Consider the following 20,345-nt stretch of genomic DNA (forward strand, 5'->3'; position numbering starts at 1 on the left):
TCTTAACCATCCTCCAGAGTGTCTTTCACAGGTCACCATCAATACTATTGCAATGGTCTTTTGGATACATAATGCAATAATATGTTGCCTTTCATTGAAACCTGCATACGCAGAATCAATGAACACTTTATTCAAATTCAAATTCAAATTTTATTTGTCACGTACACAGTCATACACAGTACGATATGTAGTGAAATGCTTGGACAACTGCTCGTGACCTAAAGAAAACAAAAAAGGAAAAGGCTATGAATAAGATAGGAAATAAATATGAAAAATTAAAAAGGGTAAATTTAACTAGGAAGGAATAGAATATAAATTAAGGTTAAAAATGAAATAACTGTACAACACAAATTAGAATGAAGGGTAAATTTAACTGGGAAGAATAAGATAAAGATAAATATATAAATTAAAGTTGAAAATAAAATAACTGTACAACAAAATACACAATACACAATATAGAACTATATAAGAATGTATGAAGAAATCTAAATATAAATAAATATATACACAATAACAGCAGCTGTACAAGCATTAACCGGAAATGAAGAATATAGTGACCAGTGTTGTGCAAAACCAAAGTCCAGAAAGTCCAGTGTGTGTGTAAGAACTGTATGTGTGGGTCAGTACTGTGTGGTGGTGTGATTGAGAGACCGTATCGCCTGCGGGAAGAAGCTCCTCCTCAGTCTCTCTGTGTTGGTCTTCAGGGAGCGGAATCGCTTTCCTGACCTCAACAGAGAGAACAGTCTGTTGTTGGGATGGCTGAGGTCCTTCACGATCTTCCTGGCCTTGGTCCAGCACCGCCTGCTGTAGATTGAGTGCAGGTCAGGGAGCTCGGAGCGGATGGTGCGCTCAGCTGACCGCACAACCCTCTGTAGAGCTCGTCTGTCCTGCATGGTGCTGTTCCCGAACCAGGTTAAGATGTTTCCCGCCAGGATGCTCTCTATGGTGCACGAGTAAAAGTTCCTGAGCACCTTGGAGGGCAGTTGGAAGTCTCTCAAGCGTCTGAGGTGGTAGAGACGCTGTCGGGCCTTTTTCACCACGGTGTTGATGTGACAGGACCATGACAGGTCCTGCGTGATGTGAACTCCGAGGTATTTGAAGCTGTCCACTCTCTCCACTGGGCACTCGTTGATGACGGGGGTCTGGTAGTTCCTCTCCTGCTTAGTGCTGAAGTCCACTATCAGCTCCTTTGTCTTACTGACGTTTAGAAGGAGGTTGTTCCTCTGGCACCAGTTCTCCAGATTCCTAATCTCCTTCAGGTAGGCCGTCTCGTTGCTATCAGAGATCTGGCCCACCACGACGGTGTCGTCAGCAAACTTGATGATGGTGGTGGAGCTGGTAGTGGCCACACAGTCATATGTGTACAAAGAGTACAGCAGGGGGCTCAGAACACACCCCTGGGGGGCTCCAGTGCTGAGAGTGGTGGAGGCTGAGACATGTCCGCCCATCCTTACTGCCTGTGGTCTGCCAGTTAGGAAGTTGGAGATCCACTGACACATAGATGAGCTGAGTCCCAGATGCTCCAGCTTGGTGGTGAGTGTGGAGGGAATTATGGTGTTAAATGCAGAGTTATTATTAGTTACAGTAGGTTTGTTCCTGTTTTGTACGCTAAATGTAGGTACACTGAACTTGAACTACCATCATCAAAAACTAGTTTGAGATCATCTGAGCTTAGTGGCATGGCACGTTATTCTCCAGAAAGCTTGCATCTTCAGCAAAAGTACTCAGGTAGGTAAGTATATGAAGCTTCAGGGGGGGCTACTGGGTATTTGGCCCAAAGTGTGCCGAGAAAATATCCACAAATCATTAAACCATCACCAAATTTCTATTTAGTTATACTGATCTTTTGCAGAGATGGGCAGTAACGCGTTACTTGTAATGTGTTACTGTAATCCGATTACTTTTTTCAAGTAACGAGTAAAGTAAGGGATTACTATTGCAAAAACGGTAATTAGATTACCGTTACTTTCCCGTAGGAACGCTGCGTTACTGCGTTACTAAAACCGTGATTTTGTTGCGAGAATGTCTCATGACAATGACGTTAGCAAGTGCGACGTTTGTGACAACAGCTGTGTGCAGATCAACAATAGATCATATATCGAGTGCGGGAGAGAGTATGAGCGTGCAGCATTTAAAGCGTGGAAGTACTGACCTTACTTTGAGTTTGATTCCATAAAAAGTGACAAAAACATTAGCGTCCATTAGCATTGTGTGTGGGAAGAAAACTTCTTTTTACAGCGAAAAAAATCCCCTAAACTTCCAAGCAAGCACCGAGTGCGCTATGACTTAATGGGAAACTCACAGAGAAACTCGCGGATTCTTCCACTGACCGCTACGGCACACCTGCACCATGATAAACCTCCGCCTACCCTACTCCTGCTTTACAGGTGAAAATAGAGCAAAAAGACCGCTAGTCTTTGACTTTATTTATTTTCTGCTGTGTTTTACTTGCATCTATTTGAAAGAGTGAGTGTAAACACACAAAAAAAAATATTTTATGTGCTGGAATGTGCAGAAAATAGGTTTAAATATTAAACAAATTTCTTCCAGTCAGAGAATGTTGCATATAATTAAATTCTTGCTTGATGCATAAAGTTAAAAGATTAAAAACTAATAAAACAAGTTTTAAAAAGAGACTTTTCTATTTGATTACATTTTGTATGATGGATTATGTAGAAAAAGTCGAATTGGGCTGAAAGATCTATCGCTTTATCACCTCTTCAGGTTGTAAATCGTGTTTTTAAAAAGTAACTAAGTAACTAAGTAATTAATTACTTTTGAAAATAAGTAATCAGTAAAGTAACGGGATTACTTTTGGGGGGAAATAATCAGTAATTAGTTACTGATTACTTTTTTCAAGTAACTTGACCAACACTGATCTTTTGTAATTTGTAGCCTCCGTTTCCTATTTTTAAATGACAAGAGCAGCACCCAGTGTTTTGTGTTGCTGGAACCCATCTGCTTTGTGCTCTTCTGCATACTTTGGCTTAAACTCAGTGGTTTTTAAAATACTCAGACGAGAGAGTTTGGCAATAAGAACCATGCCGAGGAAAAGGTCGCTTAAATCACCTTTCGTCTCCGTTCTGATGCTTGGTTTGAATTCCAGCAGGTCTTCATGACCATGTCTACATGCCTAAATGCTGCTGCCATGTGATCATTATTTTAGTTTCATGGCAGTCATCACTTACATGGAACAACTGAATGAGACATCAAAGCAGTTTTTCTGGTCCAAGCTCTCTGAATACAGGATTCAATTTGGCTGTCATTTAGTTTTTCTGTTGTGCTTTTACTGAGATTTATTCCAGCAGGTGCTGTTGGCTAGGGTTTAAATAATCTGTGATTCATATTTTGTCTAGAAGTGGAAAGCCAGAACTAAATGAACTGACACAGAGTGCAATATGCAAGATACTTGGATCAATTCTGTTTCAGCAGATACGATAAATAACTGCCTGAAATGTGTTTTCCATTATCGTGCTTCTGTCCATCACTATCATAATAAGAGGCTTGGTGAGGTACACTATAGTAAAGACCCAGTATTATTGTTATAAGCCGCATTCATTTTCCACACTAGTTCTGTGCGCCACTCTAATTTCAGCAACAGAACTGTTGTAATTCAATTATTGGTTCCGTAGCAGATGAGAATCCAGCGCATATTTATGTGTGTATGTTTGGGATCCAGACCAGATAAGCAGTAGAAAATGGATGTAGGGATGCGTGTATCATCAACTTCACTGATATCTATGTGCAGCCAAATTGAACATGATGAGTCCAAACACATTTAAAATAACAACTGTGAGCCGAAACATCTGCAGTAATACGTGTGCTGCAACATGCAGATCTGCTCTGTATTGTGATGAAGAACATAAACAACTTTCCACTGACATCATCTCTTGTTAAAAAAAAGGTAGAATACATTTTAACTTGAGGAAATCCCAGAATTTTACTACTAAAATAAAGTGATTAATATAGGTCTGGCCTTGAAGAAAAAGGGTGCATATAAATTCAATCTGGTTACATGACACTGAAGCACAGCATGTGCTGAATTTTTATATTAAAAGTAGCAAACAAGTAGAGTAATTAAATACCAGAAAAAGAAGGATTACTATGAACCCTAAATTGTGAGAGCGCATCAATGTGGAAAAAGCAAGTAGAGGAAATTAAATAAAATATAAAAAAAAAGAAGTAGTAGTAGTTGGGGTATCAATATGTTTGACATTCCAGAGTCATAATCCTGTAACATTTATTGAATTTTTCCCAGACAAAGTTCAATTCTATCTAAGATTCCATTAATGAATATGATAAATTAGAATTGCAAGGTCAGTGGAAGTCAAGTATTGATCACTTTCCAAGATAAGTGAACAACCATTATCCTTGAATTCGACCAACAAATGAGGACAGCAAATGACTGGAAAAAAGAATAATTGAGAAGACAAGTCAGTGAATCTACAATAAAAATTGATTTAAGGAGCTTTGAAGTGTGACCAATGAAAGCATAGTGTCATGTTCACTGGGCTCAGAGTTAGGTTACACCTTAAAAACATGGATTAGTTTTCCTGAGAATCTAAACAGAAAAGAGCAATATTAGTGTACGAGTACTTTTTGGAGAGTTAGTTACAGCCTGCTGTAAATGCCCCATCACTCTTCTGAGTGGTCCAAGTGATACTGAAAAATAACCTTGCCCTAACCATAATATATTCCACAGAGAAAGAGTGTAACATCACACATCACTTGGCAGGACCATGCCAGTCTTACACATATATTATCTGAACACGTGGCTTACAACACCTGCCAGTCCCGCCCCTAATATCCCACCCAGCATCACCTCCACACCCATGTCTCCCGCTAGACGTTTTTCCATTTGCACCTCTTCTCTCTCCCCTTTGGGGTGTACAAATCAGTTTGACAAGGAACACCACTTCTACCATCCCACTCTCTTCCACCTCTATCTTTCCCCGTTTCCTTCCTGTCGTGGGAATATGATGCTATTATGCACGAACAAGAAGCCCCTAATACAACATAGGCTTTTTTATGTACTTCAGACTGAGCATTGGGTATTAAGGTTGGGCAAGAAGGAAAGCTGTTTTTAACTACAATGCTTGTGCAGGGAGACTCAAGCAGACTGTTTTCTGTGCCAGACACATTGTGAACAAGTCTATTTGAATATCAAAAGGGAAATAGGGAATGTGTGAAATAGATTTGGAACCGAGTTGATTATGAACACTTCCAAAGAGAGAGGGGGAGGTCAGAGGTTGGAGTGCTGGCAGAAGGAGTATGTGCGCACACCTACAAGGAAATTGATAAGTTTAAAGTGTGTATGTTTGGTTATGTGCACATATGGGGCAAGTATGTGGCGACAGGCTGGCTTTGTGTACGGGGGGGGAGACTGTCACTTCAAACATGCCCCGGGGCAAGGCAATATAGTACAAAACACAATGAGCGACCACGGCACAAAGAGAAATAAAATTAGAAAAAAAAAGGCTTTAAAAGCGTTATGGTGTGTCGCAAGACTGTAGGAGTTATTGGGATTTATTCACACTTCACCTCCCAGATGACCACTGGCATACTCTGATGCCTTCACACAACAAAGACGCAATAAAAAACTAAAGGAGGAGGGTGTAAACGTGTAGAGGCTGTGAGATAAGCAGAGGAATATGAGGGAGTGGTGACACATCTATGGCTAGAAAATTGCTATTTTCATCATTTATTCATAGGAAATGTGATTGAATCTGGATGAGGTTCTTTGATTCTGAAGCAGTGGTTTGCAAAGGCTAGCAGCATACCCACACACAGTACATCCACATTTAGACAGACAACTGAGGATTTGGTGTATAAAAGGTACACAACATATAAACTCTAACTTGCAGTCTCATATACATACATGCGTTCCAATCACATACTCCAGATGTGGCTACATATGGAGATGTAATAGAGTCTTTAGATGAAGCATTGGATTAATTGAACCGTTCAAGATGAGAAAGCAAGCAATTAAGTCCTCCAGTGTGTTTGAATGTGTATGTTGGGCATGTGACCATGTGCCTGTGTAGCTGTGTGCACATGTGTAACGATATATGCGTGTGTATACAAAACTTGGGAGACATACATTACAGAGCATATTAATTTCAAACCCATTAGAGATTTCTGATTGTCGACAAGTTACAAAACCATAACACATTAATACTGCTACTCGCAATAATGTTTACTTACATTAGAGGCTGGAACTCGTACAACAGCACAACAAACACTGTAACCTTTCAGAACAAGTGTGTGTGTGTTTGGTATTATTTTTACTATTTGCCATTTTTGGCCTTAATTGATAGTGACAAACAAACGAGAGACAGAAAATGTGTGACGAAATTAAGGGAATGGCATTCGCCAAAAGATCTGACCAGTCTGTCTCGCCGTTCAAAGCAAGCTTGTCATCTACACGCCAGCTATTCATCTATCACATCACCCCAGAGTAGTGCTGCCAACGAATACTCTAAATTTGATTATAATAATTACATTTTTTTAAAAGCAGCACTACCAGCAGCCATCTGTGTTCTGAGGTACATAGAATGCAAAGTTGCTGCTGGGGGCAGCATGCACTCTGTGGCAAAGTCAGAACAGCTGTGTGGTGTAGGGGCAGCTCTCACTCCTTCAAGCTTAAGTTACATTGCTGCAGGTGCAGAGATAAGGGAGCGAGAGGTATTTAGCGAGAATTTTTTAGACTACTGTTATTAGGGTAAGTAAGAGGAGGAATGTCACTTCAACACCTGACGGTGAGCTACAACGAGTCATTCTATTTTCCATTTTAATGTTGTTAAAGATTTTAGCTTTTTTATTTTTGTAAAATGTAAAAACATTAAAATAGATAAAAGGGGGGAAAAAGGAAAGTAGCTTAAAAACATACAATGGGGAAAGAAATTGTTTGATTACCTGCTGAATTGGTAATCTTGCCCACTTACAAATTAATGAACACTTTATTTTTTATGGTAGTTTCATTTGAATAAAGAGAGAAAGAATATCAAACAAAAATCCAGTAAAAATGCTTTACATAGCTACAAGTTAGAAATTGATTTGTCTGTCACTGAGCGAAATAACCATTTTAATCTTTACAGAAACTCTCTAAATCTTTTATCTTTCTTGGTTGCACTTTGATAACTTAAATTTTCTATAGGATGAGGTCTGGACACCTGCTTTTTTCTTAGCCACTCCTTTGTTGTCTAAGCAGTTTTTTTGCATCATTGCCATGCTGGAAGACCCATCGACAAACTATCTTCAGTGTTCTGGCTTTACTGACTCTGAGAATGGTGTTTTTTGGGCCATACTCAGCATTTCTCTTCCTCCAAACGCAGTGAGTCGAGTTGATGCCAAAGAGCTCAATTTTGGTTTCATCTTACCACAGGACTTGCTCCCAGACTCGGAATCATTTAGATATAAACTGGGAAACTTCAGAGGGGCCTGCACATGTGCCTTCTTAAGCAGCAGGACCATGCAAGATTCATTCTTCTTAATCCAGTGGTTTAAGAAGATTCAATGACCATTATGCCGTTGTGTGTTACCAATGGTATTCTTACTGACTGTGGCCCCAACAGAACATAAACAAGCTCCTCCTCTGTGGTTGTGGGCTGATCCACCACCTCTCTCCTGATCAGCCGATGAGACAAGATCTGGCATGGTGCTCCAAGACTGTGCATTAGCTTAACAGTTAATAAGTAATTAACTTAACAGTTGTAAATCATGGCTTCAAAAAAACCAAATCTTCACAATTCAAAAGTCTCAAGTGATAAGACCCAATGGGGGTCATTTTAAACCTGCGGCACTTCAAATAACAACTAACCTAACCTGACTAAAGAGACTGCACTCAATGCACCTGATTTTGATCAGTAGATAACAAAACTGAGGAACCTTAACTGTGCTATATAAAAAGATACTCAATAAGCCTTATTAAATGGCTAACTTAGGAAAAGATTGATGCAACACAGGAGCCAGATGGCTTGATAAAGAAATATATTTCACAATTAATTACCCTATATAATTAATACAAGCAAGCCCAATTATTTTATGTGTAAGTACGTAAAAGGCATGTCTGTGTTAAAACGAATGAACCTACAGAAGCAGTTGTGCCTCTTATTTTGGTTTGTGGAGGCAATGCAATATTAAAATGGTTTAACTATGTGTTAATTTTTTAATGAATGACGGCATTTGACTCTTTGGTCACTGTTTGACAAACCTACCCAAAAGCAAGCGTCTTTTATATTAATGTGATCACATATAAAATGTCAAGGATGCCCAATAAATCAGGGGCTTTAAGATAATGATAACAGAAACTCAAAGTATTGTTAACTTTGTTCCAGAAATTTTGTTGAGAGCTGAAATAATTTTTCAGGATACACAAGAGAAAAGTGTAAAATATAACTCCACTCAGTAGTAGTAGTTTATTCTTCCTCTGTGTTATTTTCTTATGCCCTAAGGGAACACAATGAGCTTTCACATTATCAAAAAGCAGCTAGGATGTCCTTGAGGCCTTTCGTAAAGGCAGAACAAATGGGGCCACACAGAAGACAGTCAGGTCATCGTGCTCCAAATGGCTCCACTGAGCCAGTCCTCTTACACATTGCCCCAGAATAGTGAGACCTCACTAAATAGAGGGTTCAGTTTCAAAAAAAAAGAAAAGAAAAGAAAAGAAAAATCCTACACAAACTTAAAAACCCAGCCATGAATGCTGATTTTTCTATGTCACTCCTCTGTGCTTTTAATTGTGACACTAATTGCTGGTAACAGTTCAGCCTAATTACCTATGTGTCAGAAGATTAGCTAAACTCTAAAGCTTTGAGGATAGAAGAAGACCTAATCTAACTTGATTTGTATTTTATTTTTTTAAAAGCTTGGTATCTTTGACAATAATCTGCATCTAAAATTATCCTTTGGCTTTTGTAGCCCACACATGCTTATAAAAATAAATACAGAAAAGTCTGAAAGTAATTAGTCTGTTGAAACAGTTAAATAAGTCTACAAAGATTAAAATATTTCTTTGTTTTTGCTTTGGCCCTGAAATTCTGTAGTGGTGCATCTCCAGAAAGTATCACCAGAAAGTGCAAAATTCAAAAGTATCTGAAGTTGAGAAGTTTGTGCATTACCATTTTTATGCATTTGTTAACGGTGCATAGCTGGATTTAAAATGAACAATCAAACTCTTATTTCCAAGACTCTGTTGGTGAGCGTTTCAGTTAATAACTATATTGACTTGAAGCAGACCGTTAAGGGGAAAAAAAAAAGGAGTTTAGGAAACTCCAAGTAAAAAGACAGAAGGACACACATGACTAAGCTTTAAGTGTTGAGTAATCCCAGAGCTAGAAGAATTAATCAACTCAATCTCTCATTGCTAACTCTTTTCCTCACCTTCCTTCCCTATGGTAAGTTTAATTTGAAGAGAGAGAGAAAAAGTCCCTTTCCACACTGTCTCAATACATATTTTTCTAATTTCTTCCTTCAGAAAGCTCTTAATGGCTTCTTCGCAAGACCCTGATGAAAACAATGACTTTTAACCTCCCTCCTCCTTCATCCATCTTTCCCCTCCCTCCATCACAGCTGACTTATTTCACTTTCTAAATGATTTCTTACTCCTTCATTCTCTTTTCAGCCATTCAGGCCTTGGCCTGGGCTTGTGGTCGGTGCTACGCATTGTGACAGGTGAAATGAAAGCCCAGAGAAATCTCATCTTCTTATAAACCCTTGAGGCATTCAGCCAGTCAAAAAAAATATTTTTCCACCTTCTTTCTGAGGCACCGACAGATGGAAGAAGAAAAAAAAAAGCGCCGTTATATGAAGACCATTTGGGGGTTTTCCTTCATCGACAGTTAATCAGTGCTGCTCGTTTTGTAGCAGTGGGGAGCTGGGGTAATAAATTTTGCATATATTTACAGACTCAGTGCAGTATGAGTGGCATTTCTCGTCAAGAAAAGAAGTACAGCCGGCATTGTAATTTCAGCCTTAAGCTAAATATCTAGCCTAATCAATGCCGCATTATTTATACAGTTTACCCCTGATAGTTATAAGAAGTTGTGCAGACAGTGCTAGAGGATCTCTTTTGCACTTTTTTTTTTTTTTTAAATCAACTAGTCTTTTCAAATTACCTTTTATTTTATCTATACTATGTCAACAAGGCGTTTGGTGTGGGGGGGAAAAGGCATAGCAACAGACAGCAGCAAACAGTGCTGTCAGGCATTGCTGATTGAAACCTCAAGGTCACAGGCAGAGGAGCAGAGCCAGGCAAAGAGAGGAGGAGGAGAGGAAAGACAGAGAGAAGAGAGAAGTCGGGGCAGCACAACAGTTTAGACTCTCCAGGGTCTGGCTGTGTAGCTCACTCACTGTGCTATTTTGTGCGTGCGTGAAAGTGTGAGTGAGAGGTTTTCAAGGCCTCTCCCTGTAGGCGGATTCTGCAAAGTCACCCCGCTCTGTGCATCTCGTCAATCTATCGCCATTTCCCTCTTCACACTCCTGTTGTCTCCCTTTCCTTTTTCTTAAGTGCGACTTCTCGAACTGCAGCATGTCCTCCCCATCTTCACTGCACTGTAGTCACATCTCTCTGACGCTATCATTCCTCCTCTTTACCAAACTTTTTCCATCACCATCCTTCCACCGCAGACACCTCTATCTTAGCCAAACATGACCTAATACCCCTCACACTCCTCAACCTTATAGGAGGGTGAGGGGTATTAGTATTATCGATTGTGTTCAAGCAAGGTCCACGTCTTTATGTCTTTTTTACAGTTTTTCTTCCATAACCCCTGTCCTTCTTTTCATCCATTTAGACGACATCTCTATGTTCATGCTGCTCTTTTATTATCACACAAGTTGAAAAAATTCTTATCCAATTTAATCCATTACTATTCCGTCAGTACTTTTCACACCATCTGGCCCTGTCATACCTTTTTATCTCTTCCTCCTGCCATCAATCCACACTTATCATATACTAAGAAATGGTTGGAAACTTAAAGGAAAATAAGAAGATTAAGTGTATTAAGGTGTGAACTTCTGACCATCACGGTGAAAAGGATTGTCTTACATGTCAGGTGTTCAATTAAGCTGAGAACTATGACTGCTGAAGCCATAGCATATGAGTCATAGTTTTCAATTATTGCTGTTCCCTTCTATCAGTATAGAAGTGGTTCATCACAGAACAAGGGTGACCAGTCAGAACAAATTTGTACCGATTCCAAGCAATTGTTCTCTCTGAGGGGACAAGTGGACCAAACCACCCCGTAAAAATGTCTACCACAGCATAACAGAGACACCCGATGTCCTCACTATAGGTTCAAGGGTTCAGGTTTTGCTTTCAGTCTGTCCCTTGTCTGTATTAGAGAATCAGCTCTCTCCCTCTCTACTTTAAACTGCTCAGTTCATCCATCCATCCCTCTCCTCACCTTGTAATTCTCCACTCTTGCTGTAGAGCTCTCGCCTCTGTTCTCTCAGGTAGGCACTCATGCTGATGGCATGGGATGATGATTCAAACCTGCAAAAGGTTCAACAAGGGGGAACAACATATCAGCATAATACTCAAAGGTGTGAAAATGAGACACATACATGGAATTTAAATCCAGAATTTCATACATAAAAACACATTTTGTGAAGTTAGTAGTAACTGTTGCTGTAAACTACCTGACAAGACTACAGATGAACGGAAGGTAAAACTATTCTGATTTTCCTTAATAACTGGCATATAGTGTTACAACTGTGGGTTAAGTACCTGTGAGCTAAGCTTCAATGTGCTGTAAGCGGTCAGCATCAGACCATTTTTTCTAATCTTGGCTTTGTATGATATTATTGAGAAGGGATATCCTTAACGCTGCAATAGGGAGCCAATCAGAGGACAGATTTTTTTTTTTAAAGGGACTTTGACCTTAAGTGAGTTAAAACAGCTTATTTCATAATAGATGAGTGCAGCAAGACCCAGTAAAAGACAAATAATAATTCTTTTGAAGAATAATAATTCTTTAGGTATAATCCAACTAGAAAAATATGAAGCTGGAAATGGGCATTGTAGATCCCCTTTAATTAGTTGAGAAATATATGACTGATTAATGGTTAGCTAAGGACCCTTCACATAAAAACATGCTAAGAGCTTGATACGGCTCCTCTGTTATTCTCAGTGCACTGCTAATAGGAAGAAACACACTGCTCTACAAGTACAGTTAAGAATAGCTGGTCTCAAAGTATAATTCAACAGATTTTAAGCTACATAGATCATTAGACTCTGGTGTTTTATTTTTTGTGTTTCACGTGCTTTTCTTTCTTGCCTATTTTTTCAAACTTGGATTAACACAAACATTAGAGAAAGTAATGTGATCCTTACTTGAAGAGCGACTGCTTGGCACGCTGTGGCTTTTTCTTTGCAAAAAAGGCAGCAAACTCACTGCCAGTGCTCGCATAGGAGTGCTGAGCTGAGGGCTCCGTAGCACTGCGGCTGTTCTTCACATCCAAATACTCCATAAGCAGAACCTAAGCAATACAAAAAACAATGGGTGAAAAATCTGAAGAAACAGTTTTTAAGAACTAAAAATTGTTTCTAATGCAGGGGAAATATATTTAAGTCAATCTAATCACAAGGTAAATGTAGCCAAAATGCGTGGTACACAAAAACAAAGAACTGGAGGAACATTTTGCAAATAATTAGCGACAGGACAGTAACATGATTGGGTATATAAAGAACATCTTAGAGAGATTAGAGAGAGAGAGAGAGATTCTCAGAAGTAATGAGGGCCAGAGGTTCACCAATATGCAAAAATTACAAATAGTGGTGAAGACGTTGAATATCTCATCATTTACGTTACATAATCTCATCAAAAGGTTCCGAGAATATGGAAGAAATATATGTATGCAAAGCCTAAAATCAATACTGGATCTTCAGGCCCTCAGGCGGCGCTGCACTAAAGACAGACATGTTATGGAAATCATTGCATGGGCCATCCACAAGGTTAAAATGTTATCATGGAAAGAAGATGCCAGCAAGTTAACACTAAACGACGTACTGCATCTATTACAAAAGCGTGGCAGTGTAGAGGAGTCCAGCTGCTGAACTTGCCTGTTTTCAGGTCAACTGAATTTTCAGCAACTAAAAACTTTTGGTTTATCATTAATAATAAAACAAAGAAGAAATAGGAATGTTGAGCAACTTTGTCAGATAACAATAAAATACACTCCTCTCTAAAAAGTCCAGCAACTGGTCTCAATTCACAAGTTAAATTTTGCTACACAGCAGTACACACAGCTTGTCCCAACTTTTTTGAGGCAAGTTGCTGCCATCAAATTCTAAATAAATACCGGTAATATTTGGTATAATCGGTAATCGGTATTTTCTTATTTTTCTAAGTTCCAATAAAATCATTGCATTCTATTTTTTACTTACATTTTACATAGAAAGTGACTTTCTATTTTTTTAAAGTTATAAAGCTCCAATCATGTCACTTTAGAGTAAATATTTTAGTGTTTTCTTTTAGTCGGTCAGCAGAAATAATGCAGTAAGAATCACAACCAATTATTAACTTTTAAAATATTTTCATTATTTACATTTTTTAACATTTTTTCTGCTGTACAAAAAAAGTACAAGCAGTGCACAAGTTAAACATCTATTTCGAGGGGCTGTTTCTTAGTAACAGTAAAAATGAGATGTGATAATAAAATGTACAGTTATATAACAATAATGCAAACTCATCTTGAGGAGTCTTTCTGAATAAATGTTATTTATTTTTTTTTTAAATGTCACAAAGTCACCTGTATCATGTTTTAATGTAAAATGACGAAACTCCTTTTTTTGTTGTTCTTATATGTATACCATTTATATGCTTTATCTTAATACTACCTAAACTCTGATATGGTAACATGAAGTCCTTAGGCTTACTAATGACTCACAATCGTATCCTTGGAGCTTGACCCTCCTGCTCAGTTCTGTTGTCAGATTATTCATGTAGGGCTTTTTTTATATCCTAAGGTCTTTGTACAGCAGGTGTCTTTATTGATAATAGGAAAAAGAAAACAGCCTCATTGTCATGTCTAGTTTGGTTATAAAAAATGACTTCAAAAACTTGTGAGTTTGATATAAACTTTTTGGATAATTTGGGTTTTCATAGCCAGACTTACAGAAAGATCACATGCTGCTACATGCTGTCCACGTGACTTTGCTTTTGTCTCTTTTTTTTTTTTTGATTTCTTATTTAATTTTTATATAGCTTTATATGACTGTTGATCTATTCACTTTTGAAACTGCCCTAAATTTCACTGTACATGTTACAGTGACACTAAATATGTTTCTATTCCATTTTATATCCTATTCTAGTACTGCTGCTCAATGAAGAGCTTTAAAGCAAAGCTTTATTGCAAAAAAAATAACCAATTTGTTTGTTGTTGGGTTTTTTCCCTTTGATTTCTTGACAGTTCTTGTGGCAGCTGTGGAGAAACATCTATTTTCTAGAATACTATTATTTTTGGTTGAATAAACCCACAAACATTTTGGTGACTCATGCGTTCATATCACATCTGATGGGAAATTGAAACTTTAGATGACTTTTTTTTTGCAGATAGAGTCTGCTAAAAAAAAAAACAAAACAAAACAAAAAAGGGCTGGTATAAACTTTATATTTTTTTATATTTTTTGTGGCCTTCAGCATAAACGTGCATCACAAATAATTATGAAGAACAGACCTCTGGACAGAAGGCAGCCAACGACATGACTGGGTACTATTGATGAGTGCCGAAAAAAGTCTTGTCATCTATTTCTCTGATCTGTCTGCGTGATCCATGGTGAGATCTATCAACGTCTTATCATGCTTCATAAAAATCTTATCAATTTCTAACAATAGTCCAGAACAAGCACACTGAAACACTGGCCAGACTCAGAAAGTTCACTTCCTCTCCTTTATCATTCTATCTGCACATTCCCTCTGTTTCTTTCATTGTCTCATTTTTCAAAATCTCTTAGGGCGTCATCTCTCATTTCTCACATTTCTATTTTTTCTCTGTTGCTCTCTCTACCTCATCTTTTCCTTTCTCTCTCACCCTTCTTCATTTCTCTCTCTCTCTGTGAATACATATGTTCTAAAATAGCTTCCCATATCTAATAGCTTCATAATTTAGAAGGGCCATTTAGCCTGTGTGTGTCTAATTCTGAGACGCAGTGTGGGTCAGCCCAGAATGGGACAGGAGTAATGGCTGAGCAGATGGAGATCCATCCCAACCATAATGATGTAATTAACACTGCGGAGAGCACCCCTCCCATCAAGCACGGGAAAGCCTTCAGTCGCTAAAAGTCATATTAATCCAAGTGCACATCCATGGAAATATGATGTGGATCGCATCATCTCAGGTAAAATCTTGTGTTAGATTTAGTTAAATGCAGATGTTTTACTGGAAATTTTTTAAAATGCCTTTTAAGCCAAAATGGACCCAAAATGAAAAGGACCCAAAAATCTTTTATAACTTACAACCTATAAATTAAACAAGACTGAAAATATGGCTTTCGTCACAGACACTCATGTAAATACACAAGCTAACTGTTCTCGCCAACACACTTCCCCTGATCACATACAGAGCTGGAAAACATATTACACACGCCCTCTCCAACTGGCAACAACAGAGCGACCACTTGCCACTAGCCTCATGCTGCAGCTAATCCTATCAGTGTATTAATTACTAATGATGAGCTGATGGAGCGAAACCCCGACTTGCTTGCAAGCTAACACCCAAGCAGACTTAATGAAATGCCAGCGCTGGGCTGATGAAGGGGCTCCGACCCTACTTAAATTGCATTAGCCCAGAGACAGAGTGAACTTTGGAGGCAATTAACTGGACTGTTAGGACAGAGAGAAAGATAGAGGCAGAGAGGGATGGGAGGTGGAAAGCAACACCGAACGGGAGAAGAAAAGAAGGGGAGATAATGGTGCAAAAGAGCTGTGGAAAATAGAAAGAGCAAAGGATTATAGGTGGAAGTGAAAACTGAACAGAATGCTAATCGGAAAAAGGAGATAAAGAAAATGAGGAGAAAGACCCAGAGAGAATACAAGTACTTAGGTAACTAGTTAGTATTTGCTGATTTAACACCTTTGAGTGAAGTTTACAAAGAGAGTTTGCTGCTTAAGAAATCTCTGCCAAAGTGGTAAATGGCCTGTATTTATATAGCGCTTTTACTAGTCCCTAAGGACCCCAAAGCGCTTTACATATCCAGTCATCCACCCATTCACACACACATTCACACACAAGTGATGGCAAGCTACATTGTAGCCACAGCCACCCTGGGGCGCACTGACAGAGGCGAGGCTGCCGGACACTGGCGCCACCGGGCCCTCTGACCACCACCAGTAGGCAACGGGTGAAGTGTCTTGCCCAAGGACACAACGACCGAGACTGTCCAAGCCGGGGCTCGAACCGGCAACCTTCCGATTACAAGGCGAACTCCCAACTCTTGAGCCACGATCGCCCCGCCAAAGATCCTCTGCAAAGTATGCTACAGAGTTGTTAACTTACAAAAGTTCTTCACATCAAATGTTCAAATTATTTATTTATCCATTAGGGAGATGGCTCATTGATGAAGATTTCATTGCTCCTAACAAAGTTACTTTGTCGTAAAGCCAAACCAATGAAAATGTGTTTTAATTTGTAGTGGTGGTAACTAAATACATCTTACTCTTACTCTACAGTGTGAAAACTAATTAGAAAGAAAAACAGAACAGTTTAAGAGGCCGATGAATTCATCCTTGTCGCTTGTCAAGAGCGTTTCAGTTTGGTTTCGAGTTATAAAATGACAAGCAAGTTATTTCTTAATGCCACGGATCTCAACTTTAGCAATCTACATATCATATAAGCAAACTACAATCAGTCATGCCATGCTGTCCAGAGTCTGTTGAACACAAACAAGGCACAACCTAGTTGCTTAGCACTGACTGTTCCAAATATAGCATTCATGCATGCAAACTTAGAGCCCAATCTCAGTGTGTGAGGATGGTACCAACATTAATCACGAATGAAATGTTGCAGGTGGCAATAGTTTTGGCCTGTTACCTGTCTCCCACTAATACTGTTTAATGTGCTGTAGAGGCATTTATATAGATCAACACTGTACTGAAGCATTTCATCTTATTCCAAGATAACAACCCTGCAATCTAAATTCATCTCTGATATTTGTTGTAATACCAAAAAGTAATCCCTCCTATCAATGCAAGCAAGCACACTCAGCAAACTTGCAAAACTACTCCTAAGACCTGGATATATTGTACTTGTCTCAATCCTACGACCATGGCAATCTTATCGTCAGCTTTTCTTTCTCCCTCTTACCCTTCAGGTCAAGAACCTGAAATCCTATTAAAGCTGCTATTACTGCAGGCACAGATTCTCTTACTGTCACATGCTTTTTACCAAACAGCTCCTCTGTGAAGCACACAACAACGGAATACTGAAAATAAGGAACTATATTACAACCGACATTGGTGAAAGTATATTTAAAAGAGGAACAGCAATAAATAGGGATTTGGAAAAGCACAGGATGATTATGCGGAGATAGAGGGACATGGAATCATAAAAAAAAAAACCCCAGGGAAACAACAAAAACCAAGGCAAATGCAGTTGCACGTGATATAAAATACAGGTCCTTCAGAGTCAGCTCAGGAATGATCAGCACTGTGACTGCAGTTGCCAAATCAAAGAGAAGGCTCAGTATTTCCATAGCAATGCAAAAACTCGTGAGACATTCATTCACTATTATTCAGAATGGCCACAAAGTCCATTCCATTTGGCAACCTACATTCCTGTATTTTCCTAATCTCTTATTAAACCAAGGTCACGCACACACACACACGCACCAAAAACAGCATGTCTACAAATGGTCTGCTGAATTGGTAGTACTAATAGAGAAACAAGAATTCCTGGGAATATACAAAAAAATAATGCTACAAAGCTCTCTTAGCACTTTAAATACTGGCAACAGCTGGTACCACATGGAAGAAACTCACATCTTTCAACATCTCCTGTTGTTTAAACAGCTCAGGTGAAGAATCAGCCAAATAAATATTACAGCAACATCTTGCTATGAGTTTAGCTGGATGCCAATTATATTAGTCCAATGGACTTTCACTTTGACTTCCAATTAAAGAGATGAGAGTGAGAGAGATGATGGAACACACACTTTGAATTCCATAAAAAAAAAACAAAAAAAAAAACTTAGATTCATGGGAAAATCCATGAAACAGAAACAGGGAGGCTTTGACTAATGGGTCTTCACAGCAAATAAGACTAAGCCTACAACTTCCTGTGACTGGAGTGTATGTTTGTGTGTTTGAGTGGGTAAACATGCCAAACACTTCTAAAGAGATGACAAAAAATAATAATATTAATAATAACAATAATTTTGCCAGCGCTTTTTAACCAAGATGCAAGATGTTTGGTACTTGAGTAGATTGGACTGATTTAGTTTGGGATGAGACTCAATGTGCTGAGTGCTAAGTTAAATTAAAAAGAAGGGAACCTTAATGGAAGTCAGCCTTTGTTATTCATTTCCAGCACTCCCATGTATTTCTTCCTAACTGAAGTGTCCTGATGTCACCTTTTATGCTTGGAGGAAGTGTATACTCATCTTCTGTTCTGTCCATTAGGGCCCTAACAGCTCAGCAATCAGTTCAATTATGGAAGCATCATTCACATTTTTGCAGGTGAGCACTAGTCATTGTGTAAACTAAGCAGTCAATTGGCTAAATTTAAAGGAATAAATATCACTTCATTCTCTCTCCTTGTTTCCACCTTCCTCCTCTTATTAAGTAATCTTAAAGCAGCTGAGAGAACAATCTCAGCACTTTGTTTCTCTTTTCAAGTCTTTATTGAAATCGGCTGTCTCCCACTAAATCCCTTGGCTAGTGTCTTGTCACAAAACATTGACTGATATCCCTTGCTGCCAGTTTGAAGTTAAAGCCCAAAGTGTCCTTGGCCGTCAAAGAAAAGGGTTCTGTATACACCCGGTATTGATTGTGTTCCAGAAACTTCAATAACCTTCACAAGTTCTGACAGAGCTTCAGCCACAACTACTCTCTCAGTGCTGAACTCTTGCTAAGCAGCAGGAGTTCCCACCTGGAGGGGCTGCATCTAGTCAATCTTTTGAAGGCTATCTTGCTGACAGAGGAAAGGGAGGTGTGTCTGAATGTTCACTGAAACCCTTTTTACTCGTCTGTGTCCTTGCTGTGTCCTCAACATTTTTTTTTGAAATGTAACAAACACTTTAAGTGTATTTATGCTATAAACAATAAATGTGTTTTATTCTCTTTTAAGAGATATTCAGAACAGCAGTGAATACATCAAAAGGATGAAGATTAATGGACATTATAGCTGAGCATATGCATCAGCAATGACATCGGCTGGTCTGACTGCTATCTTGAACAGGGAGCTAGATATTTTTGAATAATGGATCAAAACAAACTGATACTTAGCACATCCACAGTAAAAAGTATGGTACTCAGTTAAAGCTATGACATGAGACAGTAATACCATATAAACATACCAGCCATCCAGCAAGTAAAGGAAACCAAGCTCTTGGGCATTATCCTATACAACAAACCGCCTTGGTCTACACTCTACAATATGGCAGATATTGTATTTTATTGCATAATTTTCAAATGTCACTTATTTCTTCTTAGGATATCTCAGACTTTTCATCATCTGTTGAAAATGGATGGTTAATTGAACCTGTTCTGAATGTACTTGTGGTTCTTTACACCACGAGAATGGTAAAAACTGTAGTTTTTTATAGATTAATATGAAATGGCCTTGCTGGCCCAGTGTAATTGAGATTTATGTGGCTCATAAATTAAAATGAGCCTGACTAGATTAAGTGAAGAATTCCTTTCATTTTAAATATAGAGTTAAAACATACTGCTTATATGTGACTTATTGGTTATATTCTACTAAACTAAAAGCAACTTCGCTACATATATTAGTATGCTATGTACGTGTACTGTACACATAAAATATCTTGATCTTGAAGAGGTGGACAACTGTAATAACTCCATATGAGACACCCTTTATTCAAAAGATTATTCACACATATCGTATAACCATCAACAACTAAAGACAATTATTGCTAAAACATATGTCATACGTCAATGTTCAGTGATTTTTTACGTATCTGGATTATGTGTGTGTGTGTGTGTGTGTGTGTGTGTGTGTGTGTGTGTGTGTGTGTGTGTGTGTGTGTGTGTGTGTCTGTCTATTGGGAGGGGGGTCCACAGACATGGTAGACTTCCCTCCACTCCGCAATATGTAAATATTACAGTCTTTGGAGGCCAGAACAAATGTGACACATTGATTAAAATGTTGGGTGAGAACAACATAGC

At 38.6% G+C, this 20,345-nt stretch overlaps 1 protein-coding gene across 1 annotated transcript in view; it reads right to left on the reverse strand.

The window, feature by feature from the left end:
* The window catches only part of exoc4 (exocyst complex component 4), a 149,826-nt gene that overhangs the window by 107,722 nt on the left and 21,759 nt on the right, over positions 1-20,345 (reverse strand). Inside the window, exons 9-10 of the mRNA XM_085376089.1 lie at positions 12,335-12,480; positions 11,406-11,494 (exon numbers count right to left, since the gene is read on the reverse strand). Of these exons, the coding sequence (XP_085232215.1) occupies positions 11,406-11,494; positions 12,335-12,480 (235 nt within the window). The remainder of the gene's footprint in view (positions 1-11,405; positions 11,495-12,334; positions 12,481-20,345) is intronic.

Source organism: Diplotaxodon limnothrissa, linkage group LG17 (genome assembly GCF_057381915.1).
Source record: "Diplotaxodon limnothrissa isolate DT_005_m linkage group LG17, D_limnothrissa_male_GT1.1, whole genome shotgun sequence".
NCBI lineage: Eukaryota > Metazoa > Chordata > Actinopteri > Cichliformes > Cichlidae > Diplotaxodon > Diplotaxodon limnothrissa.